The sequence below is a fragment of the Seriola lalandi genome, unplaced genomic scaffold, assembly GCF_002814215.2.
Source record: "Seriola lalandi dorsalis isolate HSWRI2012SDOR001 ecotype SW California unplaced genomic scaffold, Sedor1 jcf7180002054883, whole genome shotgun sequence".
NCBI lineage: Eukaryota > Metazoa > Chordata > Actinopteri > Carangiformes > Carangidae > Seriola > Seriola lalandi.
Window position 1 is genome coordinate 2,655,286 of NW_019525658.1, and position 18,491 is coordinate 2,673,776.

General features: G+C 42.2%; 1 protein-coding gene across 1 annotated transcript in view; it reads right to left on the reverse strand.

Moving 5' to 3' along the window:
* Positions 1 to 9,193: 9,193 nt before the first annotated feature.
* Positions 9,194 to 18,491, reverse strand: part of mamdc2a (MAM domain containing 2a) — a 28,221-nt gene continuing 18,923 nt past the window's right edge. Inside the window, exons 8-14 of the mRNA XM_023397544.2 lie at positions 16,748 to 16,894; positions 15,335 to 15,600; positions 15,117 to 15,213; positions 13,605 to 13,751; positions 13,217 to 13,476; positions 11,717 to 11,801; positions 9,194 to 11,525 (exon numbers count right to left, since the gene is read on the reverse strand). Coding sequence (XP_023253312.1) covers positions 11,464 to 11,525; positions 11,717 to 11,801; positions 13,217 to 13,476; positions 13,605 to 13,751; positions 15,117 to 15,213; positions 15,335 to 15,600; positions 16,748 to 16,894 — 1,064 coding nt within the window. The 3' untranslated portion in view covers positions 9,194 to 11,463. The remainder of the gene's footprint in view (positions 11,526 to 11,716; positions 11,802 to 13,216; positions 13,477 to 13,604; positions 13,752 to 15,116; positions 15,214 to 15,334; positions 15,601 to 16,747; positions 16,895 to 18,491) is intronic.

Genomic DNA, 18,491 nt, shown 5'->3' on the forward strand with positions numbered 1-18,491 from the left:
GTGTCCACCTGTGTGTTCGTCTGTATTAAAAGGTCACATGTCGCTGATGCTGCCTTCAGATTAACCTCTGGGTCTTCTCCATCTACTTGAACTCAATCCTTCAGCCTTATGCTCCTTCTCAGCCGCTGCGTTCCCCCTCCATTGCCGTCCCAGACAAACTCTCAGTCCACACTGTTCTGGTCTGTGGTTCCCCGATGGCGGAGCAAGCTACCAGATGTTATCAGAGCAGGAGCGTCTCTCTCTCTATCTATCTTCAAGAATCTGATGAAGACTCATCTTTACGGTCTTTACTTGATCTCCTTCACTTATTAAATAGATGTAGCACTTAGCTTTGGTGATGTCCCTCACTGTAAGTCTGACAGAGGAGTAAATGTAAATGTGTGATCTCGACCTCTCCTGTTACACGTCATGTACAGGTGGAGAGCAAAGGCTCACCTGTCCGACTGTGAGAGAGAGACGACACCTACAATAGCCTCCTTCACTGCCGTCTGCTCCACCCTAACAACATCCACCTGCTCCACTCCGTAAAGTGGAAACCTGCTCCACCGTTTGTTTTCTAGTTATATAACGTGACTTTACTTTAAATCATACATTCACTTATTAAACACGGTGTGAAGTGAAGAACTGTTGTTCTGTGAACATGGTCTCTGAGAAGCAGCACTCGCCACAGAGACTCCACCATTAAGAAAGAAAGAAAGAAAGAAAGAAAGAAAGAAAGAAAGAAAGAAAGAAAGAAAGAAGTGTGTTGTGTCTTATTTTATCACCTGTTATTTCCTGTGTTCTGTGTGTTGTCGTGTTGTTATACCAGTATCTGCTGCTCAGTGTTGACTGTGAACAGAGAAGAATAATCACACGGTGATTTGTCAGTTGTGTTTTAGTTACAGCAGCTGTCTCTTCTAACTCACTTCAGTTCTCTAAGCTGCTGTACACTGCACATAAATATGTCTCTGTTTTTAATTTGTGTCTCTGTCATACGCTCCTGACCGGTGGAGGACGGCATCTTGTTCCCATGTTATGCAAAGTGTATATTATGGAAGTGACAAATAAATGTGCTCGTGATTCTTTCAGTCTGCTCGGTGCAGAATCACAGGTCGACCTGGAGCCTGATAAACACATTAAATTTCATTATTCAGACAAAAATAAATCTGGTCTTTTCTTCTCTGTATGGAAGTGAGTCCATGAAGAAAACTAAGAGCTGTATTTGAACATTTTGCCTTTTCATTATTTAATTCAGAACTGATGTATTTATCAGAGAGTTGCTTCCATGTGTCTGTACAATAAAAAGAAACTACTGAAGAGACAGTGATTATTTTGCCATGTTAATTCATTACCTGTTTATTATTATAAGTGATGACCTGGTTTTAATCACAGTTTGCTGTTAAAAACAGAGAAGAACAATGTGCTGCTGTGATTATAAAATACTGAAGTGTAGTGACTGTTGTACGTCCATACTGGTCTGTACTGGGACACCAGAGTGGGGCTTAGTGCTGGTTCTAGTGATTCTGATCTGGACTCACTCAACAAGCATGTTGCTTCATCTCAGTCGGAACCTGAACCTGATGATACTATGGAGCTGTGGAGTCAGGAGAGTGTCCTCTGATTGTCTGACAGGAGCCTTCACATGATTCAGATACAGATCCTTCAAACAGAACCTTCCACAGTTTAATCTGAGGCTGGTTGCAGTGTCTTAAATCACCAGAGAAGACCGGACTGAACATCAGGTAGGTTTTAATGCAGGAATGTGCCACAAGTTCATTTGTATCTTTAGGTAGTTTTGAATACTGTGAACACTGTAGTGACACAGTGTGCTGTAGAACAGCGCCCCCTAGTGGCTGCTCAGAAGACCCCACAGGAACAGCTGAAGTCCAGGTACTGGAGCATCACTGCGTCCATGGACAGTTGAGGCCTGCACTGCGGAGCAGGATAACTTTTCATTATCTAACTGAACCTGACATTGACTTAACATTTGTCTGATGATGAACAAACTGTTATGAACATGAGATGCAGATAAAACAGTTAAAGTTCATGTCAGGCTGTTTCTGCTGCAGAGAGGAGAGAAAGAAAAGAGAAGTAGTCGATGTCTGATGAGTCAGTCTGACTGAAATGTTCATTTATTATGATGGAACTATTGAACAGTGCGTGGACCATTTAGTTTAGTTTTTATTTCCAGTCTCCTCGTGTTATTCTGAGCTGCAGTGATGAAGAAGAGAGTAAAAGCTTCATCACTGTCGTATTAAAGAATCTCTGTTCAGCTCAAATGAAGCTGAAATAGTTATTATGTATCATTTAGCGTGATAAACTCTGTGCGTTTATTAGTTAAACTCTGTTTTAAAACCAGAGGGGACACATGGAAAACTATTCCACTGATTTTTTATATTTTGTATCTACTGCTTTTTATTACTGATCACTTCATTGTAAACTCTTATGTCTCTGTTAGGATCCCTGGAAGAATGATGACTCCTTTTTTCCAGTGATCTGATTGGTCAGCAGTTTGGACGTTGACAGGTTTTGTTCTGATCCTCTGAAGGTAACCTGCGCTGGATGCAGGTTAGGAGTTAAGTGAAAGTTACCATGGTGATTTACTCCAGTAAGACGTGAATGACTGTCGTAGGACTGAAAAAAGAGTTCAACTGTGATTTACCTCGATAACCTCAAATCCTGCTTGGTAGTACAGCAGGCCTCTGGTGTTACTGTAGGTGTGTACTGTGTGTCCGTTTATCTATGCAGCACCATGCAGTTCACAGGGTTTTACAGAGCCATAGAGATGCATTAAAATGAGACATTAAAAGACAAATAAAAACAAAGTGAAGGAGTCTTCCCTCCTCTAATGTATCTGAACACTCTGCATCACTTCGACATCATATGTTTACACTCACTGTGGCGTAGTTTCCCTGTGGTCAGTCTCCATCCTGCAGCAGAAGCACCTCCAACAGAGGATTCAGTCCAACACTCAGATTTACTGGGGGAGGGGAGGGGGGTGACAGGGGGAGGAAAAAGCAGAGCAGATGTGAGCTCAATAATGATCAGTGATATTGATCAGCTACTTGGTAACATAAAAACACTGGGCCTGTAGACAGGAGGGCAGAGGAGGCAAGTGCATCCTCATCCGCACTCGTGACCTCGTCGCATTTTACGCTGTAAATCAGTTCAGCGACCTCTGAGTCTGTTGCAGATCATACATTAAAGAATAATATCTTTTTCTCTGAAGAGTTTATTCTAACAGTCTTTCATTTGTTGTTCTGAACCACAAAACATACCCGTTCAGGTGTTTGACCCCAGCTTTGAACAGGAATGTAAAGATGTTTGCTCAGTAAATACAAAGGTGAGGACACGTCATGAACAGGTATGTCAGTCTGCTGCGGCTACACCTGTCGCCTGTCTAATGTAGGAGACATCTGTTAAATGTTCCCACCTCTGTGTGTTTCCAGGTGTTTGGGGAGTTCTCCTGAATGTTTTTTAAAAGTTGTCACAACAGAGGTCCAGCTGAATTGTGGGTAATTTAGGTGAGTTAGAAGAATGTGTGGAATAAAAAAAGATTTTATCTCTGGTTCTGCTGGTTCCTGTTTGCTATCGGACTTCTTCTGTTTGTTTGGCACATTACTGCCACCTGTAGGCCACAATCTGTATTGCGTCCCCGCTTCCGTGTGTGTGTGAGTGTGTGTGTGTGTATGAAACAAACACATTGGAGACCCAGTTCATATGAAAACTGCTCCACACCTACTAGACGTTAAAAAAAAACAAACTATGAAAAACCCAAAAAATGACATAATTATAAATAAATAAATGCAAAAAAAATAAATTCATTGTAGTAATGAAAAGATGCAGAGTATCTCTCCTGGGGGCAATAATGGCGACTTCTTCTCTCACTATAGCGGAGTATGAATTACAAAATAAACACACATGCACATGTATGTTAATATTGTTTAACATTAAAGAAAGCAGACTGGATACCTATTATAAAAACTAATGTTAAAGGTAAAAGACGAACTAACCCCCCCCTCCCAAATGGATTAATAAACTGTGTATTGATGTCAAAACGTATCTCTACAACAACTTATCCTCAATCGTCTCTCAGTCATGAGCAGTGAGACATTAGAGCGTGTATGACATTCTACATTGGTAATGAAAGACTCTTAAGACGGAAAAGTAAAGCGTATTAAACAAGCTAGATAGTCAGCTACTGCTACTTACATTTACCTACAGTGTCTCAATTAGGTATTGCAATGCACAGGAACAGAAAGCTGAAGACAGAGCCCCCCCCCCATTGAATTCAAAACCCCCATTTTGCACATTTTGCATTGCATTTATTTATTCATACTGGGGGGATACATATTAAAAATGGTTCATGTCCCTGGGTTGCAGCATAGATTTTCTCATATATTACATGTGTTTTCTATTGTCTTCATTGTTTTCAGACAGCTGGCTGCTCACCTTACCCTGCCGCCTCCTCGTCCTCCAAGGCCCTCCATGTCTCTAATCTCTTCATAAAGTTGGAGCTATCTGTGATTTGAGGAGCCGCGGCTCTCGAGACAAATTCTCAGGGAGTTCCAGATGAAGGGTTATCGACCGACCCCGTACGCCTCGAGCCGTGGAGAGGCTGACCCCTCCATCCTGTCAGTGATTAACCTCCAGGGATTGTCGACCAAATCGCCGGGTGCAATCAATGGCTTCACAACTGTCACACACTGACCACCTCCACTAATGATGACAAGCTAATTAGGTGCTTCTCGGTGCAAGGGCATCAACTCTTCAATAATTTATTTAGCCTTTTTTATTCTGAGCAGTGTAATGACTGTGTCCTGTGGTTCAGGACGCGTCATCTGGGACAGCGGGTTAGGTCTACCTGTCACATGGCTGTTGTTCCTGCTCCTCTCTCTTTATTCCAGCAGATCAGTTCAATCCGAATTCATCCTGATCAATAACAGATCAGTGTTTTATCCTGGTCTATCAATGACACTTCACCTGCTAATCTCCTCCACTCAAACAGAAGTCACAGCACTGAGTAACACTGGGACACAGAGCAAGATATTTTACATTTTCACAAGTCTTTACCTAGAAAATGACACGTTTTCCTTAACAAGCAGAATCATATCTACCAGCAGGTTACTGAACACTGAAATACCCATAATGCCCTTTAATGCCACACTGGAGCTCCATCATTACTGACTTGTGTGGTGCAACCAATCACTGATCAAAAACCTGAGAGTATAGGAAAAAACCTAACATCTGGTCCACTCAAGCTTTCTCAGAGTCATCTCTGAATTTTTTTTTAAAATCCTATTGGACACTGTCACGTTCACATTTGGGGAAATGAAGAGATGCACACATGCAATTTTTCCATTTTGTGGAACAATGCAGCCATAAAAGAAAAACAATGTCGAATGCTAACTGCTAATTTGCTTCACAAATTTTTGGGTGAGAAATGAAACCAAAGGCCACAAATGTAATTTTCTCTATGATCACCATCACAAACAGTGATTTAGTTTGTGAACCCAACACAAAAACATGTCGTCCATTAACTCATGAATCTTTCCATAGGTTAGAAATTGAACTCAGGGAGTAGAGAGAAGAACATTCAGGTGGATGAGCAGTGAAACAGAACTGAACAGAGAAAAATAAAGACTTGAAAATATTTATTCAGTCGCACCTGAGGCTCATTGTTTCTACCTGTACTTGAAATGGTGACAATCAAACATGATAATAATCATTCAAATAAATTTTAGTCTCCAGCGCATAAATATTACAGAGATTGTCTGAACTGTAACACAGTCTGCAGTCCGCTGCTGTCAGCTCATGGTGTCAGTGGTGGTGAGTGGTTCTGGTCTTCTACTGCCCTCTAGTGGCTCCTAATGTTCTCTAACCTACAGAGCTGCTCTTAGTGAACAGGCTTTTCAACATTACAGCAACATTACATTACAGTACTGTGGCCTGTACTACGAAGCAAGTTCAACATGCCCAGGATAACTTTTAGTCCTGATAACCTGTAGGTTATCGGTTAAGATCTGGCAACCCTTGCCTTTAACTATGGTGATGTGCGATTCCACTGATTTCCTTTCCGATCCAAAACCAAATAATACCCAGGCTGGTATCGCTGTTACCTATACGATACCGATACGATACCGATACTCTGTACAAAAGCTTACTATGTTCAGAGAAGGGAAATAGGCCTAATAATAAATAGGCTTGCCTCAACCTTTTTACAAACCATTCCAGATTCAAATTTTTTGTCTGAAGAAGTTCCACACACGAGTTTGTTTGCATTCGGCCATCATCAGTAGGAAAGGTAAAACCAGGTATTATTAAGACTGGATAGCGTTGGTACTTTCTACTGTTTCCCTGTTGATGATAAAAGACACATTTACCCCAAATTATTGAGTTCGGGTATCGATCTTTGAATGTGAGAATCGATTGTAAAACCGAAATGTTTGGAAACGGAAGTATCAATATTTCAGTATTGATCCACACACCACTACCTGTAACCACTTTGCCCACAATACACACAGCATAGCAATCCCCTCATACTGTAACCATGGTTACTGTTTGTTTGTTTGTTTTATATCATTTCTTTGCAGTGGATATGAAGCAGTAAAGTTAACATGATTTACTAACTGGATTTGTACTAAATAAAAAACAACAAATGAAAATATAAAAGAACTAGAATCACCCTCTCCTGGTTGCTTCCTCCATCAACCAGCCAAGTTACAGTAACTGTGGTCACTATCTCTCCTTCCTGAGTTACAGCATTGACCTTTGACCTTTGACCTATGACCACCAAAATCTAATCAGTTCATCCTTGGGTCCAAGTGAATGTTTGAGCCAAATCTATAGAAGTTCCCTGAAGGTGTTGAGACGTCACGTTCACGAGAATGAGACTGCTGACCTGAAAACATGATTCTTCCCGCCTGTAGAGACAAGAAAAGGAGAAGCCCCGCTGCGTCTTTCGTAGGGAGGGCGTCGCCATCTTGCAGCATTATAACCCGTCGACACGGGGTTAGCTGATTTCAGCCTAAAGCCTGAAGCTGCTCTGTCTTTTTTTAATTTCACCGCCTGTAATGTGCTCAGCCAGGCAGGAAGAGACGGCATTTAGTTAGCGAGTACTGCGATACCAAATATGACCATACCACAAAATCAGTAATAAACAAAGCCTGAGTCTGTTAGAACGTCACTGACTTCCACATCAGTGTAGTTCCACATCAGAGCCTCTCTGAGTCATTGAACACACCCGTCAGTCTAAACACAGCAGGCAACATGACAGAACCACAACCATCAGAACCACTTCAAACGTGATTCCTTTAGAGCAGGTCACAGCTGACCCAAACCTCCACAGAGATATTTCTTACTGTGACTCCTAGTTTACCAGAGCAGGACTCAGGACCGCGTCTGGACTCCAAATGTTAGATAATCCCAGACCTTATCACATGCAGGTCTATTGTCTTTCTCACCATCATCTTCTTTCTTCCTTTTTCATTAAAGTTTTTTTTATGGGGCTTTTTATGCCTTTATGATAACACAGTAGAGAGAGACAGGAAATGGGGAGGCAGAGAGAGGGGGAATGACATGCAGTAAAGGGTGATATTCAGCCTCTAAAACTACTACTAGTAACTATTATAGACAGACAGACAGACAGACAGACAGATAGACAGACAGATATGTGTGTTCAGAAATGCTTCACTCTCTTACGGATCCAAACAACCCTGTGACGTACTGTAGGTGATGACATTATTCGAAAATGGCGGCTCACATAGATAGCTATTACAAAACACAAATTTGTCATATCTATCTGATTTTTGTCAGGGTGGGTTTATTAATATATCTGAGCACTACCAGTAACAATACATACATGTTTGTAGTGCTAAATATGACTCACGTTTGACACGATCCCACAGACTCTGATTATCTGACTATTTTACCTACTGACCTGTAAGACAAGAAGGCAAGAGTGGAAAATGACAAAACAAACAGTAACAGTTGCTAACAGTGTTAATCAAGGGGGGTTTTTGTCCTGATGATGGATGAAGCCACTAAAAATCATCAAATCAATCATCCAAAATTCATCCAGACAAACACTGGTGTATGTGGACAGTAGCTGTTGATAGTAAGTGTTTTTCAGATGGACAGCCATTAAACTCCGACATCATTTGAATACCAAGTTATGAGACTTTACAGTGGTGTTATGTCTAAACTTCAAGTCTTTTCAATCCTCCTGTTGATGCAAGCTTCCATCTTAAGGTTGAAGTGAGCCAGCGGAGGTGTGGGATGGATGGCAGGATGAAAAGCCAGCACAAAGAGGGTGGACATGATGAACCATACACGCACACGCACACACACACGCACACACACACACACACTCTGACAGCCTGTCCTCAAACACATTCATGGTGCTGCTCTCAGTTACTCACATGAAAAGTTTCAGATGTCAGTTGTCAGTGAAGTTGTGTCAAAATTTAAAATAGAGCTTCAAACCTCACCTGCTTTCACAAACACAGGCGTGAACGTTGCACCATGCTGCAGTTCCTCAGTGATGACATCAGACAGGTGTGAGGGGCGGGGCTTCAGGTGATCTGACATGCACTTCATTCACTGAATTCTGATGCTGTTTGACTCATGAACTAAATCATGTTAACCAAGCTCACTCAGCCAAAATCATGATGGTGAAAGTTAGAATGATGACTCAGACTATTTATTGCAGTGTCATGGGAAATATAAACATACTGTATAAAACAACACAGGTTGCAGTAAAGTGGAATGATTCTTAAAGTGTGATCAATCATTTTGTCGTTGCCTAAAATAAACATCTCAGAAACAGTCGTGACAGAGGTCAGTGGAGTCTGGTTCAGACCTCAGCAGTGGTGAACAGCTAATACACAGCAGAGCACTCAGGTGTTTGCAGCAGGTTTGGCAGGAATGAGTTGGCATAGGAAGGTTTCCGGCACCTTCAACGGATACAGGTGATACAGGATCTACGGGGAAAAGTCTGTAAGAGTCTGAAGCTGGACTCAGATCCTTTGTCACAGTGGAATTAACTGAGGAAAAAATAATCTGGGATAAAGTCAGTGATGACATATGCAACAAATATCAGAATAACTAACTGGCTTTGAAAATAGCTGTGCATTTCCCATGTGCCCCCTGAAGCTCCAGATACTTATATATATATATGTATATACAGAAGAGAAGGATACAGTGGATCAGAGGATTATTATAACAAAGGTTTATTAGGCCTGTCAGATCCTCTGAATGCCCAGTGCTCATGTTGCAGGCTGCAGAGACAGTGGAGGATACAGCCCGAGCGAAAGTGTACTGCCTGTGATTCATGTTGTCATGGTTTCACTGTGTGCTCTGTCTGTTCTGGTTCCTCTACAGGCCCCAGTGACACTATGCACCAGCATACAGAAGTATTTGTGTCTTCATACAGTTTCCAGCTCTGAGTCTTCGAGTGCACTGATCCTCCACCACCTCCCTGAGCTGAACAGATGATAATCAGTTTTACTTTTCCCTCTCTGGGATGGATTCAATTATTAAACATCTAATTCATCAATTCCTACATGGTTTATTCTATTTTTCTTTACCTGTCAGAAAATCAGATACAGATCATCTGATTCCTCAAGTTAAGTCAATTTCTATTTGACACAGCACAGCAATTATGACAAAATTTCATATAAATTCATTGCAATTTTGGGGGATTTTAACCATGCCACATCCAGAAATACTCGGATGACACAGCTGTTGTGGCGCGAATCAGGAATGGGCAGGAAGAGGAGTACAAGGATCTGATGATGGCCTTCAGTGAATGGAGCCAGTCAATATTCAAGGGTAGGACAGTGAAGTCATGCACACTTATAAATACCTAGGTGTGCACCTGGACAGTAAACTGGACTGGTGCCTGAACACAGATGCTATCTACCTGAAGAGGCAGAGCCGGCTCTTTATCCTCAGGAGGCTCAGGTCCCCCGTCTGCAGTGAAATGCTGCACGTTTTATCAGTCAGTGGCCTTTACTACAAATGTGTGTTCAATAAAGTGGCATGTCTAGGATTTTCATTTTCATTAAGTGTCTGTTAAATCACTAGACTAAAGATAAAGAAAAAGAGCTCTTCTTTAAACTAAAGTGAGTTTGTTACAATATCTTCAAAATCACCCGTCACCTACATCATAGTTAATACTGCTGATCCAGCAGCTGCAGTTTGTTGTTCACTGTTTGCTGTTGTCAAGGACTGCAGGGACAACCAGGATTTTATTTAAAACAAGTTATTACAGACAAACTTTTCTGTCCTGTTCATTTTTATAAGTATATGCCATTGTTTTTTATTAAGCATATCAAACATGTTTTCTGATTGACACCCCCCTCAAAAAAGTCACACTCTTCTGCAGCCCCACCTCCTAGAAATTAGGTTTATATACAGCTACTCAGTGACAGTAAATACGTTCAGAAGGAAACTTGACTGTAACCAGGTTAAGTTTTCTGTTAGATGTTCCATTTAATGTTACATATCTGGGTGGAACAGGATTTGGTTCCGGTTAGAGAAAGATCCTGGTTGGTTCTCCTATAGAAAAAGTTCAGTGACTTCAGACACAACCTGTTTATTTACATTAAACCAAAACCACCATCTTTCACCAACCAGAACCAGAACCAAAGAGCTGCTGTTGTCTAAACCACAGACAGGACTCTGGGTGTGAACCTGTTGCCTCCGAACATGACCCAGTCAGGATGTTTTAGATGCAGAGCAGGTTAGAGAGTAACCATGGAAACCACCTCACTGCCTCCCAGGCTACAATATAAACTCATTAAGTTTTAAAGACTCCATTGTTTATCAAGTATCTAGTGAAAAGATACTCTTGAGGTGCATCATGGGAACTGTAGGAATCAGTGTTTTTGGAGCTTGACTCGCAGCAGGATAAAGTCAGGACATTCTGCCTCCTTTGTTTGGACTCTTTTTCTTTAATGTGTCACATGTCAGTCCTCCAGTCTTATGGAGCTGTAATACTGAACCACTGGAGCACTTATTTATCTATGTCTCAGACTGACTCTGTAGTGGAACTGTCAGGATCTGGATGTTGAACAAGTTCCCTCTGGATCAAAACTGTGACAGACCAAACATATATTCATAGGATATTTTGTGCATAGTGTCAACAGGCATGAACTCTGGGTTGTGAGCATGTAACTGAGAATGTCATGAGACTGAGGTGTGTTGTCAGGACATATGTATGTATAATACATACACAATATTCCATGATCCTGTCCTGTCTCATCCTGAACCATGATCTGAAACTGAAGATTAAAGCAGACACACTGAGGGGTACTGGACTGGGGCAGTGAGGGCTGACAGCAGAACAGGGAGGTGCAGGTCCAGGCCGCATCATAAGCTTTTGCTCTACAAGTCTGTAAATTGTCTCGGTGGATTGTTCACATTCACACTCTGAAAAACTACCAAGCATTTATACAGAAGCTCTTCCCTCCAGTCTCAACATCAGTTCTCAATCTCATTGAAGTACTCTGAGAAGCCTGAGTATGGAGTGATGTCACCAGGATCTGCAGGACAAAACAACACAGATGTTAAACACTCACCTGGTACAGATGTTTACAGTACAGTAACGTCTGATTTTAAAAGAAAAGAGATTTTTTTCTTATGTAACAACATGTGTTTGTTAGTTTGGTGACAGTCAGACACAAGCAGACACACAACAGCTGATCAGAGTCAAACAGCATCTTCAGACTTGTACCTTCACATGGTCCCCTTTTAAAACTGATGTCATCAATAGCAATGTCACTTCGTAGTGATGGGCCCCGGATGGCTTCAAATATAATCTGCAGGAAATACAAACCATGTGACTATGTTAACCACCAGCCACAGAACAATGGACACCATTCATTTTGACCTCAGTTTGTTTTTTTGGGGATTTTTTTGTTTTCACATTTCACAATTCAACAGTTTTAAGTAAGAAACACAAAGTTTCCTTTCCCACTCACACCCAGAAAAAAAGAGGGAAACATAAGAGAAACATCCTTTTGTAATTGTAAATATGGGAGAATCTTGTTATACAATTTCAGACACCCCTAAAGTGGACTGTACCATTTCTTAACCTTGACATTAATTGAACCTCAAGTCTTTACTCCTGTCCGTCACGGTGACACTGTTTCAAATTGTTTCTCAAACTGTCTGAGGGACCACAAAGCCTATAGTAGTGAGCAGTGTATACAGTATATATGAGTAGTATATTATATATATTATATATTTTTTTTATATCAAATCATCTCAGATGTAAATTCAAACATTATTTGAATTGGTTGTTTTACCGTGTTGTTGGAGTTCACTGTAACCAACCTTTTTGCAACACTGTCTACTCACGTATTTACATCAGTTTACAGTTTGTGTTTCATGTTAAAATGATCAGGGTGACATCTGAGAGGAAATGTGGATGAATCTTATGGTTAATCTGCTCTGGGATTGTGATAAATTTCTCCAGTTATCAGCCTATTAACTGTCAAACAAAGACAACTGACAAGGTCATGGACCAATGGATTAAAATGCAGCGAGTACTCGACCAATCAGAAATGTTCAGCACTGCAGACAACTCCCCTAAAAGTTCCTGAACCTTTGGAAAGTACTACCCCCCCCCCGACCAGGGACTTTTTTGAGGTTCCTGCAGTGGAAACATGCATAGTTCCTCAAAAGGTTCCAAGTTCCTGGGGAAAGTTCCTGCGGTGGAAACGCGCCAATCGAAGACAAAACCAAGCTCAACATAAACACTGCTGGAAAATAGCTGCATGAGAGGTAAAACACAACGATGAGTTCATGGCCCAGTACAGAACTGAAACACCGGACCAGAGACACAGCAGGGTGCTGCAGTCTTTGTTCATTTCAGTCCAAACCTGAATGTCCCACACATGAAATGAGAAACCTTTACAACAGGAATCAAATCCACCTGTGATTACTTCATCACTTATTTTGACAACTACAAGAGATGTTTTAATATTAATTATTATCTGTGTAGTAAACAAATACCAACTAAATTATAAAATAAAATAAGTAACTAAATAATTAGAGATCCACTGTGAGCACAGGTTACACATCATCAAAAGGCTCATAGTCGCTCAGACCTGACACAAAAAGGTCTCCATAATGAACTTGGCTTCCCTGTCAGCTACAGTTAGTAGCACAATGAAGTGCATTAACCTGATCAATCTGATGACGACCCTGTCATTTACATATTTCTACGTACCTGGTGTCGGGCATCACAGTGGTAGTCCACCATCGCCCTCATCCAGCTGACGCTGTGCTCGCCACGCCTCCTCCACAGCAGCGCGTCCCGCTCTCTGCTGCTGTGGCGCAGGAGCACGCTCAGTATGCCGGTGCCTGATCCGTACATGTGGTAGTGGAAGATCAAACACTGAGGGGACGAGGAGCCCCGCAGGTCAGAGGTCAGCAGCCGAGCTTTTTCACCCGGACGAATGAGTGATGCCTCGATGTACATGAAGTAACCTGGAAGAAGGAAACGCTATATAAAACCAGGACCAGATCTTCAGGTCTGGAACATTAATGTTATACTTCACATCATCTTGTGAATCATCTGAGTGAATGAATGAAGCAGTAAATGGAGAATGACTCACCCACCCCAGTGGTGTGGTCTCCTCTGGGTCCTGTGTAGGAGGTGGGGGTGTATCCTCGGATCCGCAGCCAGTTGGCCTCGTCTCCCGTCTTATCCTGTGTGTACCCGCAGACTCCACTTTCAAAGTTACACTGGCCTGGGAGGGAGCCTGTGGAACACACACAGAGTCAGTGCAGACATGTAAGGTGGAAGGATCCACTTATAGAGACTGGCTCAGTGCAGCTCCAGGATCTGTGAGTGAAGGAGACCCAACAGCCTCAGTTCGGGGGGGTCTTTATACAGTTGTATAAAGTCTACTGTGGCTTTGTCCAGTCTGATGATGTCATCAGGTTTGTCTCACAGTTCCAACCTGCTAATAAAAGCTAATGAGTTGGATTATGGGAAATGTAGGTTCAAGCTTGTCAAACTTGACCCACATATGAACTCAAAGTCAGAATCTTAGTCGGGCAATACTTCATCACTTCATCACAGGAGCACCTGTTACATTAATACCTGGTAACATGATGTTACAGAAATGTTCATTACCTGCTTTAAGATCAGTTTTAGTTATACATACATCTGTAATCTTATTGGTTTATTTATTCTCAGCTAACTGATACAGCATCTCTTCATCAACCAGCCGAGTTACAGGAAGTACACACACAATCACAATCTCTCCTTCCTGACTTAGTGTTGAATAATAACCAGAAGTGTTTTTACAGAACATTATGATGTCACAGTGAAGTTGACCTTTGACCTTTTGGATACAAAATGTCATCACTTCATCATTTTCTCCTATTAGATATTTGTGTTAAATGTGTCATAATTAGCGTAGGAGTTCTTGAGATATGGCCAAAAAAAAAGTGTTTTGAGAGGTCACAGTGACCTTGACCTTCGACCTTCGACCATCAAAATCTAACCAGTTCACCCTTGAGTCCAAGTGAATGTTTGAGCCGAATTTGAAGAAGTTTTCTTGAAGTGTTACTGAGATATCACGTTCAGGAGAACGGGACAGACCTGCCTCCACCCTGACTGTCGCTGGTGCAGAGGAATAATAACTGATGGATCAGTGATCTACACCATTAAATGCTGACTTCATGAGTCCATGGGGTTCAGGTTGGCGTGTAATAAGTGGAACACTGTGGGAAATTATTGGTGTGATATTAACTTAAACACAGTGTGTTTGTCTACAATTGTGGCTTAGAAGATCAGATCATAGTTTATGGTGAGTTAATGCAGGAAACTGTAAAACGGTTCACATGCTTTTTCTTGCCACTGTGGATGAAGAGCTGCACAAAGTGACCAGTCTTACTGTGACCTGCTGCTGCTTTCAAACCCACCATGTGTGAGCAGCATGAAATCAGATGGAGTCAATTATTATTGATTGACTTCTTCATGAGTTTGTTTGGCTGCACTGGAAACAGACAGCTGCTGTAAACCACACCTGCTGTTCCCAGATCAGCCAGCAATGACATTTAAATTATTACAGATTCTCCTGGTTTATGTCAGACATTAATAATAGTTGTCAGTTTACCTGATGTGATTTGACAGTCTCCCACATTGACAGTGATGTCATCGATGGCGATCAGGCCACATTCCCAGAGGTTCTTACATATGCTGACGAACACCACCTGGGAAACAGGAAAGTAGTGAGTAATGCTGTCCAATTATCATCCGGTCCATTCATCATTCATCCATCCATCAGCCTGTCTCACTCCACAAAGAGTATGTCATCGATCTGACGCTGCATACCTTGGAAAGCATGGGCTTCCTGTAGGTGACCTCCACCTGAGTCCACATGGCCCTGGACGTGTCAGCCAGGCTCCATACCTTCTCCTGGGCCACGTTGTTCTCATCATAAATGTAAACAGCCAGAGCACTTTCCACTTTTTTAAATCCATGCAGCATGTAGTAGAACCTCAGGCAGTATTTGTGGTTCCCCGGTAAGAAGGGACCATGAAGCCGACCCACGTAACCGGGCCTTGAGGCTAAACAAGTGTTAGCCAGGAGGAAACAGCCTGAGACAGATGAGACAAACAGGGTAAAGAAGAAGAGAGTTATTAGTTCATCTACAATAGACACTTTAATATTAAAGAAACCTTTGCAAACTTAAACCCTAGATTCGAATCTATCCCTGTCACCCATGCTTTTACTGTGTACGCCAAGTGTAGCTTCCTGTTCCGGGTTCACAGGTGTGGGGGTGTGGCCAGGAGAACAAAGGAGGGTGAATTGTTTGGTAAAGGAGGGAAAAGGCATTTATCCCCTTTTGTGGTAAAGTCTCATCCACACGGAGGTCATGGGAATTCACAAAACACACATTTCAGTACAACAACAGTTCTTTTGAGAACCCCTGCAGCAGCCTTTTGGACAAGTTGGAGACAGTTGATGGATTTCTGGGGAAGCCCAGCAAATAAGGAATTACAGTAATCAACGTGGGTGGAAACAAGAGCATGATTGAGAGTTTGAGCGGAGTTTTGCTTAGATCAGATCATTTCTGATCTGACAGATGGCAGATTCAGTGATATTGCTAAAACGTTTATTAAAATTGAGGTCTGAATCAAAGATTACTCTAAACTAAAGCTTGGCTCACAAAATCCCTGTGTTCTGGGTCCGATCACCATTACCCCTGTTTTATCATAATTTAACATTAAAAAGAAAAATTTGAGACAGATCCACATGTCCAGCCATGTTCCAACTGTGAATGGTGAGATATAGTAGTAGTATTGAATCATCACACATAATGCAGCATATATTGTGTACAGCTGTTGTGGCGCGTATCAGGAACGGGCCAGAAGAGGAGTACAGGGATCTGATGATGGCCTTCAGGGAATGGAGTGACAAGAACTGCCTCCTTCTGAACACCTCCAAGACCAAGGAGATGGTCATGGACTTTCAGAGGTCCAGGCCGACCCTTCAGCCAGTTCAGGGACCAGTCCAGTTCAGTAAACTGGACTGGTCCCTGACTGGACAGATGCCATCTACCTAAAGGGGCAGCGGCGGCTCTTGGCTCTTTGTACACTGACTAAATAACATCAGGTTTACTGTGTTTGCATATATTAGAGGAGATGAAGAAGAAAAAAAAGTAGATGTTTATGTTCTTCATTTACAAAAACACAGATGGCTTCATTTGGAATGATCCTGACATCCATCGCTGCAGTGACTCACCTGCTCCTGTGGTGTGGTCTCCTGTCCTGTAGGCATTAGGTTTGACTGAAGCTCTGCTCCACGCCTTCATCTCTGCTCTCTCCTCGTAGTACAGACACAGGCCGTTCTCAAAGTCACAGTTGGCTATGGAGGGGTCAAAGGTCGGCTCTGCAACACAAACCACAGCGGGTCCAACATGAACCTCGTTAACAAAGGTCAGAGAGGAAACAGTGAGCACTGTGAAGCAGGAGGGGAGGGTTAGGACCAGGAGGCTACAGGAACAGAGGATCACAGAAGAACATGAAAGAAGACATAAACATATCCAGACAACGCTCTAATGACTTCATAGATTTCAGTTAATCTGAGAGATGAATTTTTCTCTATTAACAAGAGGCTGATCACTTTAATTTCTATCTGTTCCTGTGTGTGTGACACACTAAGGCCCAATTCCAATCCAGAGAAATCCTAGAACACAGTCACATTTCTGTTTGAGGTCATTTATGACTTCTCCTTTGGAAACAAACACAGGAGCTCACATTTGTAGGTTTGTGACATTTCCTCCATCCCAGACTCAAAACGATGCTGCGCTCACCTGGGAGTGTGGTTTGTTAGCATGCATTGATGCGGCACTGGGTGCTGGAGGGCTTTATAACCCCATCCCACTTAAGGGTCACTAGTTTGGAACAACACTTAATGTGGCGGACCCTTCCACGGGGTGTAATGTCATGTTGAGTTGCACATAATACAAAAGCCGACAGAGCTCAACACACTGCAGCTTCAGATAATATACCGTAAATACACAACACACATAATCTTCACTTGTGTGACAACACTTATGTCTCATTTAGAGAAAAAACACATAGAACCTATCCTGTGTTGTTTCCTGTTCTCTCTCTACATCACTGGTGGATTTTAAAACTGATTTTGATTGGCTGATGATTAATAACCATCTAATCAATCTAATCAACCGCTCTCTAGATATATGCTCTCATCTGTGTCATCATTTCTCAAACAGACTGTCTACAGTCCATCAGCGCCTGAGCAGAATTTAATTAGCATTGACTCACAGACTGTAACAGAGCTTCTTCTATAATCTTCTACGTCCTCCTGGACATGAGCAGGTCTGATCAGCAGCTCCCGGAAGAGCTGCTTTCAGGTTATTGAGGTTCAACCGGTTATTAAATCCGAGGTTCACTGACTGTTTCCAGCAGCACTGTGAATGTTTAATGACTGTGATCAATAAAGACAAAGATGATGATTGTTTGTGATAACGGCTTAGTGACGCTGTTTGTCTGGATCAGATCACAGATCAGTTCATGCAGAAAACCAGGTCACTGAGCGGGGCCCACTCACTCGAAGTTCACTAACCCAGGACCCTCGGGGTCGGCTGGACCTGGAAGGGCCCCACTCTTGCTCCATGACCCAAGCTATGGTTCTCGACGCCTAACCATAACAGTTCACCCTGTCTCTGTTGGGTTCCTGACCTGAACCATCGTCCCTCTCTTCTGTTTTCCCTCCATTCTTTCCTTCTGTCTCTTTCTCCCTGTCTCTATCTTTCTTTTTGCCTCTTTCTTTATTGTCTTCTCTCTTCTTCAGCCGCCTTTTCATTTTGTTTCTGGTTTTCTGACTTTTCTCTCTAAGAGTGCCCCCCCCCACCTTCCCTGGCATCTCTTTCATTCTGTGTTTTGTCCCTCAGAGGGCTTGGTGGTTGATGAGAATCTGAGTCTAACCCTAAGGTGTAATTAACATTACAGCCTCTAGTGGC